This window comes from Piliocolobus tephrosceles, chromosome 3 (assembly GCF_002776525.5).
Source record: "Piliocolobus tephrosceles isolate RC106 chromosome 3, ASM277652v3, whole genome shotgun sequence".
In the NCBI taxonomy this organism is placed as follows: Eukaryota; Metazoa; Chordata; class Mammalia; order Primates; family Cercopithecidae; genus Piliocolobus; species Piliocolobus tephrosceles.
Window position 1 is genome coordinate 100718921 of NC_045436.1, and position 14599 is coordinate 100733519.

The 14599-nt window shown below is 38.1% G+C and overlaps 1 protein-coding gene across 1 annotated transcript in view; it reads right to left on the bottom strand.

The window, feature by feature from the left end:
* TNIP3 (TNFAIP3 interacting protein 3) overlaps positions 1–14599 on the bottom strand; it is an 85162-nt gene that overhangs the window by 44521 nt on the left and 26042 nt on the right. The window contains exon 2 of the mRNA XM_023219906.1: positions 6999–7119. Coding sequence (XP_023075674.1) covers positions 6999–7119 — 121 coding nt within the window. The remainder of the gene's footprint in view (positions 1–6998; positions 7120–14599) is intronic.

Sequence of the window (14599 nt, forward strand, 5' to 3'; positions counted from 1 at the left end):
CACAGATGCCACTTTTCACTTCAAGTCTTGATTACTTCCACCACCAAGCCCCCCAGTGTTGTCGTCTCCTCCCCCGCCCACCCCATTAACCCAAACTGGAACTGCCCGGACTGTTGTGTTCACTGAGGCAGAGAGAATCCTCTTCTAACTACGCTTACATCTTCCAAAAGACAATCTGCATCTCCCAGTTTTCTGTAACTCTTTCTTTTGTGGAACATGGGACAAATTCTCCCAGTGATAGAACAGATGACTTCTGAGTAAATAGAAAGCATCCTACTCAAAAGTGTGTCTTATTTATCAACAAGAATGGAGCCTCAGTTTATATCCCCATTGCACCGCTTCTTCTGTTCCGTATAGAAATTTCTGCCAAACGGGTGTGTGGCTTTCAAAAGTTAGGGAAATATTTTCTCTCCTTAATATTTATGAGTTTTAATTATTTGGTCTTAGGATCCAATTTTAGTTCACAGACCTATGTCTCTGTTTTCCTGGGATGTCTGGTGGTGTACTTTATTAGAATATAGAGTTCAAGCTGGGCATATGCAGCAAGATCTCCTTATCTGGATGTATACCTGATATTCATGTAGAGTGGAATCCTTTAAAAATCCTTGTAATGAATGGAAGGAGAAATATGTCATAAATTAACCATGGGATCCAATTAACTCTATGGTGATATTTTGGGAAATACAACATGGCCTATTTATCCGCTAATCTGTTTAATTTGGAGGGTTTATAAAACTTTCAGAATCAGAAGACTAAACACTAAGAGCCAAGCTTTACAGATAATAGAAATATACATGGTTCATTTAAATAACTTCACCTATGTTGCCAGTAACGAGTTTCAAATGCGATAAGGTACAGCAGCTGAGCTGAAAGGTTCCTCACTGCCTGAGAATTTGCAGGCAGAGCTTTTCAGCCAGGTATCCAAAGATTTCCCAATGAAAGCTTAACAGATCCTCACACAACAATGCAACATTTTTTTTTCTAGCAGAAAAATAGACCAAAACATTCCACAGCTACAACCTTTGAAATTAGATAATGAGATTCAAAGAGGAAGTCAGTTATTGTATGAGAAAACCATTAAAGAAAATTTTGAAGCTCAAGCTCATCCTACTAGCATTGTGATGATGATGATGATGATGATGATGATGATGATGATAGTGTTGTATTGATTTAGCACTTTATATTTACAGAGTGCACTTTCACTCACTTTGTATAATTATCACAACCCATTGTACAGATAAGAAAATAAGATTTTGATAAAAAAAAAAAAAAGAAAACAGCTTTCAAAAAAAGGGAAATAAGAAAAGGAAAGCCAGATTTTTTTTCCCCAACAGCGTGGTTACAGAAAACATGTGTCAATTTACGGTAGTTTGCAAGAAGATTTTCCCTCACAATCTTTTGAAGTGTCATGAGTATATATTAATCTCGGAATCAACCAAAGCAATTTCTCAAGGCTTTTTACCTTGGGAAGAGTGTCCAGGTCTAGAATTTGTCCCCAGCCACTGGGAGTTCCTCCCTGAACTTGTATCAAAAGTAATTAAAAGCCCATTTCTAGTTCTGCCTCTAAGTTAAAATCAGAAGCAATGGAATCCAAAGACAGGATGGGGCTTTTAGGTAAATTCAATCCTGGCAGGATCTGCTTAAAATTTGGGCATTTTTCCCTTTCATTCCCAGGTTTCATCCTTGTTTTCAAGCATTATTGGAACTGTATTTGTTTACCCAAGAAATACAATTCGAGTATCCTGTCCCTTTGTTTTGTATTTGAAGATATATGACTGCAGGTTCATATATTATTTTCATAATTTTCTCATAGTACTTGAACAATAACTTGGTTATATATAGCTTTCATTTAACATTCATATTGGAACCTTAATGTCATTCTCACTTACGTAATTATTTTTCCTTTGCCTACAAGACTTTAAATGACCTTTGATTACTAACTCTCTACTTCTTCAACTGTCCCAGAATATAAAAGCATACTTTCATGCTCATGGAGTTCCTTATGTTCATCAATAGTGGTTTTCTGTTTCCTCAAAGCAGTGAGTCAGTCTGTTCATTTCTCTTATAGTAATTCTCCTTCTTTACATATTCTTGGCAATAGTAGCTGAACAAAAAGGGAACTTGACATATATCTCAGATTCTTTCACTAAATAATATTTCTTTTATTCAGCCACACCCTTCACATCCCATAAAGTCATAAAGAAACCAATTTCCTTCTCCTGGAAAGGGAACCTACCTTATTGTTCTTAGGCTAACTTCATTCAGTGTGAAAACGAGAGAAGTCTCCTTCAGTCCCTGTCATTGGCTCACCCTTGTCTTAATCAAATAGAAATTTTCTTATATATTTCCCTTTCTATCAATATCTCAGCAAAAATGTGAAGGTCTTTGTTTTGTTTTGAATATAGGATTTCTTTCTGCAGAGTGCTATTGTGTAAACAGTAGTTCAGCAGAGATTCCACCTGGAAACTAAGCCATGTTTACTCAAAGAATCAAATATTTGAAACACCTGCAGAGGACAACTGAGGAGGATATGCCAGTGGTCTATTGGGATAAAGAATGAAGACTCCTGGGGGCTGTTCTGGGAGAATTTACCCAGGAGAGAGAATCAAGTCACAGTGGCTTGATCCAAGTTTGGTGCTTTAAGCTCAAAGAGGAAGAGTTAGCCTGATGACAGTATCGTTCCTGACACCAGCTGGAGCTCTAGTCTAGTCTTCAAATAACTCTGAAGTGAGGGAGGGAAAATTAAAAGTAGAAAGTACAGGGCAATTGTTTTCATTACACAGATTTGAGATTAGGTCCAGAATCTAAATCCCCTTAGCTGTACAATCATGAGAAAATTGTTTAGCCGCATTGAACTCCAGTTTCCCCATCCATAGACGGGTAAAGATGAAATGGGCTAATGAATAGAAATACTTTGCAAAATGCTGGCCAAGAGCAGGTGCTCAATAGACAGCAGCTAAAACTCGAACAAGGACAAACTGAAAGGACTGTGACCCTCCGGCAAACACTGGAAGTGCAAGCTAATGTTAGAAAAGAAGAAGTCTCTTCACCTCGGTCACAAGAGCAATAGTGTTTGGTTGCATTTGGAGTTCCAGAAGACATATTCCACATTGAGCACACTTGGCATAGTGAGTGGTACCCAACGGTGCTCCTGAGAGTAGTACAGCAAACTTTGAGAAGCAAGGAGTTTGAGCACCTGAAAACTTTCAGCAGTCCATAACTTCATGACACCAGGATGGGTAAGACCAAATGGCAGCTTCCATACAAGAACTGAGAGATTGAGTTTGAGTGTACATTTTGTACTCCCCCGCAGACTCTGAGAACTATTTGTAAAGGAATTGTAGGGATAAATCAATTGTATATTCAGTGTTACCATGTCTCATGAAACCAAGCAAGTTGTTTACTACTGGTGATTTCTAGAAAATTCTATGTTGTGATACTTTATACCTTCATGGAACACTTATACGCCATCATCAAGGAATCCATGAGTCGCTCATAATTCATATGAGAGAAAACATTTAGATACACAAGTGATCACAAAAGCAAAATTATGAAGTCTATAAATGACATATAAAGAAGATAAAGATGTAGGACAAAGCAGGGAGGGGGCTGAGTAATGCCATGTGGGACTAGAGAGGGTGAAAAGGTTTCAAAATGAGAAAGGTTTGAATTGGGATAAAAAAAAAAAAAAAAAAAAAAAGGCAGTTCATCAAATGGGCAAGGAAGCGAGGATTTCCAGAAAGAGTAAACAGCATGTGAAATGATAGCAGAGGAAACTTCACGGTTTGTTAAAGGCTTATTGGTAGCTAGAACACAGGGTGCACTTTGGGAAGCAGCAGAATATATAGAAGACACTAAAACACTACAGGAAAAATATGTACAAACTTGGCTTTCTATCCTGATACAACTTTGTGAATTTAGGCAATGTTTTAAAATGTCTATGAACTTTAGTTTCCTCATCTGGAAAATGTGGATAAAGACAGTCATATTTAAGTGTTGTTGTAGGTAGCAAACAAAATAAAGTATCTACCCCAATACGTATTTACCCCAACAAGTATTACATCGTTCTTCTAATGTTTTGTTCTAAATGTGGCAGAAGCTATATCTTGGAGGAATGTATATATGATGAAAAGGCATTTGGATTCAGTGATATATGTAAAGAGATCTACTTTTAAGTTTTAAGCACTTTTAGGTTTTAAGTACATCAGTAAGATCTATGTTGATAAAACGAAGAAAAGGAAAAAAGTCCAAAGATATAATGAAGGCAGATTAGACCTTCTCTTAGGGAAGGTCCAGAGTGAAGGAAAGATGGCACTATTCTGTGAATGGTGCCACCTGAGTCGTGCAGCATGGTGGCCCTGAAGGAATTGAGGATTCCCCCAAATTTGGATGACTGGGTGCCTAGTGATTCATTCACTAGCATAGAAAATGTGTGTGTGGTGGCTGGGGGAGGGGAGGGATGACAAGCAGATATAGCAGGAAATATATTGAATTCACTTCAGGAAAGACTGAGTGGAAAGAAAGTACATGTAGAAAAGCACTCCATGTTTAGTAGGTACATGTGTCTGGAGTCATTGTCATATGTTTTGTAGTTTAATGAGCCCAGGACAGATCCTTGAGTAATACTAATGTAGCACAAGTAGGTGACGTAAGGGAAGTCAGTGAAGGTGAGTGAGAAGAAGAGACCAGAGAAAAAAAGCAGGGAGGGGTGGTGAGGGTGTCTAGGGATTAATATTATAGATGTCAATGGAGTAAGACTTTTTAAGAAAATTGAAAGACTAAGTAGTGTCAAATGCAAATAAGAAGACAAGTGAAAAGTAAAATGCAAAATGACCTTTGGATTGATCCAGATAGAGGTTATTAATGGTGTGATAGGAGAGGGAAAGTTTTGGATGCTGTGATCAATGAGCTTGGCTATGTTGTATAAGAGTGAGTTCAAACATTACCCATAAAAGAAGATGAGGTCTCATATATGTTTGAAGTGAAGGAAAATGGTACATATTTTGAGCTGGTGAGAGGTGATGGAGAGATTGGAGATACAGGAACCCCCACACTGTTAAGTGATTGGTCTTATCATACAGTGGTGGTTTTCAAACTCAACTCGGTCCTAACTACTACTCTGCAACTCATTTTAGTTTTACTTATCTCTTCTGTCTCCCTGCCTTCCAACAGTCATTTCATATCTTCCCCAATTCTCTTAAGCCTTGGGTCTCACCTCTTACCTTCTCAGTCTCTTTAGATGTCTTTACCTCATACTTCACAAAGAAAATAGAAAACATTAGCTAAGAATCTGCTGCCCTTTGCCTGGAAGTGTGAACTGCAGGAGAACAAGCAAATTTCCTCAATTAGGTCATAGGAGAATCAATGTCTTAGAGAGAGAGACACAAGTTTCAGTGAAGTCCCAAAAGGAGACATAACCTGTAGCTAAGAGGATGGTAATAAGGATGTAGAAGAGGTTTTTATCATCTAAAGGACGACAAGAAGATGAATGAACAGAATTGCAAGGAGGTCAGTCATGAGCAAATGGGTCTTAGAGGATGATAATGAGAGGATATGAGGATGAGGGTACCAGAGGGAATTGATATTATCACCATGAAATTTCCTTCTGGAGTTAGACAAGAAGGTGGCTGGAAAAAGCACACATTTTCATGAAGGAATAAATTTCTAGTTGAGAGTTAGAGGTGTATATGTGAGGGCTTGGAGTTGGGATGAGAAGAGCAGAAGAAAACAGAAGAAAGAGGTCTTATTTGACCTCTTAACCATTAGTACACATTCATCGGTAACTCCAAACATAAAGGCAACCCGTTAAGGAAGAAGTAAGTTTTTAAAGAGGAAAAAGTGACTAAATGCAGAAAGCACACAACACTGTTCATGACATGAATGAAAAAAAGAGGTACAAGAGTATCCACAGCATATTAAGTGAAAAGGGTAAGTTAACAAGACAGGTGTGTGTGTGTATGTGTGTGTGTGTGTCTGTAAAACACAGAGATATCCCAAATGCTAAGAGATGGTCTCTATAGGTGGTGAGCCTACTGGTGGTTTCAGAGGCAGTTCTATGTTTAGTGAAGCCTGAGGCCTATACAATTCTGGGATTTCCTTTAAAGGAAAAAAGAAACAAATTTATGGATGCAAATTAGTTATAAAAGTAAATATTTGTTTAAGGGAGCCCATGCTCCATTATCTCTGTCTCTACATGATTTTTACAGTTTTCTGTGTTTATCCATATACATTTTCTACACTGAGTAAGAACTTCTTTAGAAAGAAGAACTAATGTTATTGTTAAAAAGAAGTAGAAATTACTTTTTAAAATGCCAGCCATGCTCTCAAACTACTCACATTAGATTTTTTTTTTTTTTTTTGTTAGTAAGAATCATGAAAAATCGTTTTTAATTGGGAGGACTAGAGTTTAAGAGTTCATGTTGTCATAGGATGTATGTCAAGAAAGTCATCTGTAAAATTCCTAGCTTGAGCCTACCCTTGAATTTTATTTGCTTATATAAAGCACCAGAGACGAATACCCTGAAACAAGTGGAAGTTCAAAGTCAAACAACTCCTTTAATCAGTAAAATCTTGCTTTTTCTTACAAAAATACAAAATGAAACAAAAACGACTACAAAAAATCATTGACATAAGTTGTGCTGATTTTGGTAACCCAATTTAAACAGGTTTACTTAAAATGGGTTACTTCTTCCCAGAAAAGAGTTATCCCTGCATTAAACATTCTTTCTAGTAGCATGATCTCCTCACCTTCTTGTAGTCACAGCTGCCTTGACACTTTAAACTGGAAAGTGCCAGCAAATTCTTCTACTGAAGAATTTCTTTAGTAACAGGAAGTGGCTGTGTGAGAGAAGTTTTATACTGCTTTACTTTATCCTCTCAGCTGACAAGGAAGTACATGACTGACTGTAAATGACTTGGGGACTGTCCCCGCAAATTCTTCTTGGTGAATAAACTGCTGAAGGATAATCGAGATAAGGAGAAAAAAGGTGTTTTCTTACCTTCGGAGAACACAGATTTCTGTGAGTTGTCATGGCCTGTGGGGTGAACCCTTTTGGATGAGGAGAAGCATTTCTCTCAATCAGATCCTGGATTTTTTTGTCCAGCTCCATGCTTTCACATCTGCCCAGAAAGACATGGGAAAGTTACGTTATACAAAGGTAATTAAAAATTATTCAGGTGTAAAGTGAGCTTATGGATGACATGGAGGTGTTATTTATTATGATACTTCTCTACAACCTGCCAAACTCTGATCTCATTATGTTTTCATTAGTGCATGCCATGAGAGCACTTTGAAAGAGCATTAGAGTTTAATTTTCTCTCACAAAGGAAGATACGGACAAGTTTAGAAATTTTCAGTCTGAGAAAAATGGCAAGAATTGAATCGAACACTCACAGTGAGCTAGGTTCTTTCATGCATTTTCTTATCCAATGTGCACAGCAACCTATTAAAGTAGCCACTATCCCCTGCATTAGACCGGTAAGTAAACTTGAGTTTAGGAAGTTAACTAACTTAAGTGAAATCAAACTGAAGCATCGGCAGGGCCAAGATCAAACTCAGACCTATAGAATTCTACAGTCCGTCTCAACCGTTTTTGCTGTATGTCTTCAATTAACCTGAAAACAAATCCCTAAGCAGCTACTTGCCACCAAATGGAAATAATATATTACAGCTGAAGAGTATCTGGAAGCCCCCTTAGGAGAATCTAGTCCAGCTGCTTCTCAGAGGGAGTTGCTCACAGTCACATGACCATTAGCTGATAACACCAAGATTTAAAGCAGAGCTTCCTACTCAAATCAAATTTTTATTTTTCCTTTATACCAGGGGTCCCCAACCCCACTGCCAGTCTGGGGTCTGTTAGGAACTGGGCCACATAGCAGGAGGTGAGAGGCAAGCAAGTGAGCAAAGCTTCATCTGTATTTACAGCCCCTCCCCATGGCTCACATTGCCACCTGAGCTCCACCTCCTGTCAAACCAGCAGTGGCATTAGATTCTCATAGGAGCACAAACCCCATTGCGAACTGCGCATGTGAGGGGTCTAGGTTGTGTGAACCTTATTGTGAACTGCACATGTGAGGGATCTAGGTTGTGTGCTCCTTATGAGAATCGAATGCCTGAAAATCTGTCACTGTTTCCCATCACCCCCAGATGGGACCATCTAGTTGCAGAAAAACAAGCTCAGGGCTCCCACTGATTCTACATTATGGTGAGTTATATAATTATTTCATTATATGTTACAATATAATAATAATACCAATACAGTGCACAATCAATGTAAAGTACTTGAAACCCTCCTACCCCTGCCCCAGTCCACCAAAAAACTGTCTTCCATGAAACCAGTGCCTCGTGCCAAAATGTTGGGGACTACTGCTTTATACGATGTTGGTATGATGGAGAAATTTTCTCATTAAAAACACAACTCACAAGGAAAAATGCATTAATTGTGTGATGTTTTCTTTATATGTATATTATTTATAACATATATATAAATATATATTATATATAAAATATATATTACATATAAAAATATGTATTATATATAATATATATATATTTATTTGCCTGCCTCATCATATCTCACCCCCTGAAAATAACCCCTTGGATCGAGGGAGGAGTTCTTGCGGGAGTACTTCTCAAAGTTGTCTCCAAATAAAATAAATAACTAGATGAACGGCCTATTCAAATGCCTGTATGGCAGAGGTTGCTCGGGTTGTCTGCTCAATCCGCCACCTTCGCTGAGAGTGGCTCACAGGAGTAGGCTCTGACAGCCATGTTTCCATTGGTATGACTTGAACTCGCCTTTTGGTTATAACTGATTGGACCAAGAGTAAACAACTGATCTCAGTTTGGCCAGTGGGATTCTCCTCCGTGTCTGGAGTGAACTGAGAATGAAGCATATGGGTAAAGAAATGTGGAGCTGAAAGATGGAAAGAATCCTGACAATTTTCTAGTTTAGAATCAGCCACTTCTAAGGTCTGACTACCTTCCAACCTTTGGATTCTGGGAAACACTCCATGTCGTTATAATGAATGCTCTCGCATTATGTTTAAAGCTAGCTTTGCTTGGTTTCTGTTATCTAAAATCAAAAATCCCTACATTGCACCTTGACTTTCATATTTATATTGTTTCTTTCAGGCTGTGAAATGTCTGTACATCATGTGCCATGTATGATCCCATTGTAAAATATGGGCTACTGGGTCTACGGTAAATCCTTCATGGTGCAAAAGGTTGCTTATGCATAACAATGAGTTTGGACCTATCTTCAGGGTTTTCCACAAACCTGTGAGGAGGAAAGTCACAAAATGTGTTTGGTAACTGCCCTAAATCCTTCAGGTTAATTAGATTCCCACATAGCAACAGAATTTGACTAGTCTAAATGTTAAGCTCCTGAGGCAGCTTTCAGACCTATTCTGAACCAGACTTGCCTGCCGAGTACCACAAGACTTTCTGGTACTACATCCCTCTGTGACAGAAAAGTTACTGAGCCACTTCGATCTCAGGCAAGATCATTTGAAGATAAAACTCATCATGATCTACAAGTCCTCAAATGATCTCATTTTCTTGTTTTCTAATCTCACCTTCTACTCTCTTCCTTCCTGCTGTCTTTCCTCCAGACACGTTTGCATCGTCAAACTTTATGGAACATGCCAAGCAGTTCCCACTCCAGGCCTTGGCGTTTGCTCTTCCTCTGCAAAACTTGCTCTCCCACTTCATTCAGTGCGAGCTCAAATGTCACTTATCATGAAAGCCTCTGCTGACTAACCTATCTGAACCAGCTTTCTCAACCCCATCACTATTGTCCCTTAATTCTGTTTTATTTTCTTCTTTGAATTTTTTTATTATTTTGATGTCATATTTGTTTACTTTTCTTCTCCCTTGCCCCATCTATGTCCCAGGAAAGAAGAAAGGCCTTTGTCTGTGTTTATTTACTGCTCGGTCTCTTAGCACACAGTAGGACGTCAATAAGGATCTGTTATTGAGTAAGTATAACACCAGGATGAGATTTAACTCAAAGTACCTAATTATTAACTAAAATCTAACCAATAAATTAAGAGTTTATCTAAAATGTGTGTAAATAAACTCAAACTCATGGGACTGATAAAGTCGAAACACAAATCAGTAAGCAAGGAATCACTAGCAGCAGCTTCAGAATGGACACTCAAGCTCAGCTGGTATCGTCCTCAAGGCTGCCTTGTTCTTTTTTACTTGTATTATATGTGTTCTTTGATATTAAACAATAATTGAATATCCATTATTGCAAGATACTGACTTTTCACAGAAATAATCACAAGCAGTCATCACTGTTCAAATTGTTTCAACTTCAGTGCAAGCATGTTAGAAGCCAGCAGTTACTGTTTCCACTTCATTTGGACAGAGTGGTGAAGGGTCAGCCTCAGAACTGGGACCCTGCGTCCTCTCATGTGAGCCCAGCTCAGCACACATCCCTCAGGACCACAACCAAAGAGGGACGGGCCCTCATGAGGGTAGTGGTTTTCTGGGCTTGGTGCACAGTGAGACTCAGCGTGGTGACTAGCTTCACTGACTTTCACCACTACAGAAAGAGGAGAAGTGGCAGCAAAGAAAAAGAGAACCATATGGAAGTGACCACACGTTGGGGAGCTTTGGTCACACCTATGGAGAGAGTGGGTGTCAGTGTTGACCACTGTGGGAAGGATAGGTTTCGAGCACACAGGTATCCAGCTGGGAACGGAAAGGACACAGGAGAGGTGGAGCTCCGGGGATTGTAGCACAGTAAGGACTTGCACTTACTGTCTTTTCTCATTGCCAATATGATTGACATTGTCACTGTTACTATAATGAATATGCCTCAGAACTTGCATATGAACCCTCTGAAAGAAGCATTGTGATGCAGTAGAAAATCAACACACTTTTAGAGTTGAACACAACAGTGGGATCTAGCGTAAGTCCTTTAGCATCTGTGAACCTTTTTGGACTGTTTTGTAAACAGAGAAAAACAATGTAATACTGTGAGGCTGTCAGTAGGCTTAGTGATGCCATATGTACAATGCTTAGCACAGTGCCAGGCATGCCATAGATGCTCATTGATTGATACTATTGTTATTATTCTGAGGGTCTGGAATAGTTACCAAACATTCTAACAAATAAGTTTGGCAAGCAGGAGCCATAAATTTAGTATACCACCATAAAGAAAAGAAAAGCACAAAAAATGTTCATTGGGTTCAAAATATCCTCAAGAAGTTTAGTCACACTTCAAATAAATGAGAATTATGTCACCTACTTGGGCTTTATAACATTCTTAGGAAACCTTTTAGGTTATTCTTTAATTAATGTAGGAATTTGTACATAAAAATATTTTACATTAGTGAAATTCATTATGTTTCATAAATTTCAATTTGACCTAGATTTATTTCACAGAAGAAAGTACTTACCAGAGTTCATTTTTTCCTATAAAGCTCAACATTCTGACAATTGAGAGGCAGAATTAAAGTTGAAAAATCCTCCTTTTTTCTTGAAATCACTTAATAATCACATCCAACAGTGTTGTGCTCATAATACAACACTATGACCTGAGGTTTGCATTAGGGTAAAACAACAAAAAAAAACACCCTACCAAACTTTTAAACACCAATAGAACAGATCCTATATAATCCTTGCATTAGTTCCATGGGTACATAGTTGTCCCCACCTTGGGATCTGTTCCAAGAATCTGCTCAACTGATTGAGAGTTATGGCTCCAATGATCTCTGCTCTGGGCCCTACCTCTTACTCACAGATATTTTTCAGATAGGAAGCTTGAGCGTCAATAAGGATAAGCAGTGAGGCTAGACACCTTCTCCCAGCTCACTTGACTCGTGAAGAGCAGGGTAAGAGTTCATGCTGAAGCTTGTGACTTTTTTACTCTACATCTGGGATCTTAGTGATCTCAGCAATTGTTAATGCAGCAGGACCATGGAGGGCTGTGTTATTTCTAAAGAATTTGTCTTAGGTTTTCCATTTTGCCAGGCATTTCTGCTCTAGTTCTAAAGAAAACAACTATAGGTCCCTCCAACTGAAATGTAGCTGATTTGTAAAGTCAGACATTCGGAGAGGCTTGGGAGATCAGATATAGGGATCAGGTCTATCTTATATTTTTGATCTAAGTCCATGGATGGGATTCAATCAAATTAAATACAAAATAATATGTGTGTTATGTGTTTATTGTCTCTTCCTGAAGATAGGGTCTCTAGCAAGTTCTGGACCTCTAAAAAGCTTAAAAGCCCTGACCCAACTTTAGTTATTTGCACTAGTGACTACTTTTTTGGGTCTAAGAGTACACTTTTATTATGTTTTCTTTCCTTCCTTTTTTTTTTTTTTTTTTTAACAATGCAGGAGTTATAAAAATTCAGCAATGACTCTTTGAACCAAATACTATTACTAAAATCTTGATTTAAGGGGGCCTCTTTACTAAATTATAAATGAACAGAGAATGATGGAGGCAATATTATTAGGCTAAGAGTTTGAAGTGAGGGTGACAGAAATAAATGAAATTCAGTAAATACCGATTGGGTGTTGGCTTCTTCACAGCTTATTTTAAACTTACATGGACAGAAATTTCCTTCCTTCCTGCCCTTCACTCACAAGAATAAATCAACAGAGAAATTAAATAGAAACGATACTAATATGAATTAGATTTTATCAATAGGATAGTAGGTTTCACCAATTTGACAATGAAACTTAAAAAACAAAAAACAAAAAACTTTCCCCTGAGTTATGTATTATTGTGAACTGTTTTTCCCAAACTAACATTGGGAAATAGCGATCTGCCCTGTAGTCTCTGTGAGCAGCCAGAGAGGACACAGGAAGGGATCAATGATTTTCAGCTATATTTGGAGCCCCCATATTTTTGTTACTTGTTCAAAGGACTCCAGTACAGAAGTCTCCAATAAATTATCTAAAGGGTCCAATATGTTGTTGAATGACATTGTTTAATGAGTTCATCTAAATTTTGTTTATTTAAATTGTACTAATTGATTAAAGCATAAATACCATTAACTTGTAGAATCTTATCTGGTGGAGAAGATAATCTAAAAGGCTATGGTTTACTGCCTTGTTTGGCAGTTTTGTATCTAACCATCTTATTCTAACACTTCTCTACTAAATTGCCTATAAATACCCAGCTCCTCAAATGCTTCTGAAATGAGCTGTCTTATGTTTCAGGATACCTTATTAATTAATGCATTGAATAAAACCTTGGGCAAGGGTTCATTTTAGGTTTACATGTGTGTCATATTTTTAACTTTTTGTAAATTATACCATAACACCCCTGGATATCAGTACTTTAAGACCATTGACTTTCAAGTCGACACTAATGATGCCTGGTGAGCATGCAACCCAAATCACGAGACTTGGTTTTTATGGTTACATGGTATGGTTGCCTCGTTAGTATTGGCAAGAAGTATAAATTCAAGAGGAAAATAATTACATTCAATAGAAAAAACATATAACCACAATCTTAGAAATAACTTGAAAATCATTTAATTGACCTCCTGCATTAACATAACAAATAAATGAGGCTCAGTGGGGCTAAGTGATAGACAGCAAAGTCAGAATAAGAATTTAGGATGTTAGTGTTCTTTCTTCCTCCACACACTCGCCCACCTCAAATGCCATATTTCTTCCCAGTCCATTGCCAAAGTCACATTTTCTGCTTTGATCTTATGTCATAAACCATTATTTTCAGGAAAGACCCTGGAGAACAGAGCTCATCTTCAAATACGAGAAAAGGAAGAATTGACGGTAGATTCTTCTATAATGGAAATGCTTACAGATGTTCAAACATCAGGAATCCATGTGACCCAGAATGAGAAGTGTTGTCTAAAAGATGCTAATCAAGCAGTAATTTTTAGGTTTTACTTTTTGTTATTATGATTAGTAAGTATGCTCCTGGTGATTTTGGGAAGAAATAAATGACTCATAAATTACTCTGTGTATATGTGTTTTAGATGCCTGAGTTCAGGTGTCTTAATTATTTTAGTAATTGGAAATATTAACAGTTGTGGCTTAAGAGTGTAGTAGAGAGAGAGGGTTTGCTCAGAGAATTTTGAAAGTAACACTGTCCTCAGACAAGAACGAACATTTCTAAAGTTTTACCCAAGGCTATGTGGTTTAAAAATTTAAATAGATATCGAAGAATTGTATTTGCATGTCTGAAATAAAAGCCCAGAGAATGGGGTGGGGGATGTTTCTTATAAACCTGGGCACTATTATTGCCCTCAATCTGCATTCTTGGCTGGCTTCCTGTTTATTTCCTCCCTGCTTTTGTGATGTGCCAGGTCACTATACTTATGCCACAAACCTGATCCAAACCTCTTGTGGCTGTGCCTAGGAGGACTGTGCAGGCAGAGGAGCCAGTTTGGAGTAGAGATAGAGCGTGGCTTCAGGTGCTGATGCTAGCCCCAGTGAGAGGTTAGGAGTGAACAGAGTTCTACAGAAACCACATCCTCCTACAGGCATCCTGCTGTCATAGGTTTGGCCTTCTTCTTGGGACTGCTCTGCATGGGTGAAACAATCTCATTCACAAAACAGAGTGACAGACTAAAACAGAATATAGAGCTTTTGAAAACACAGTGTTTTAACAGA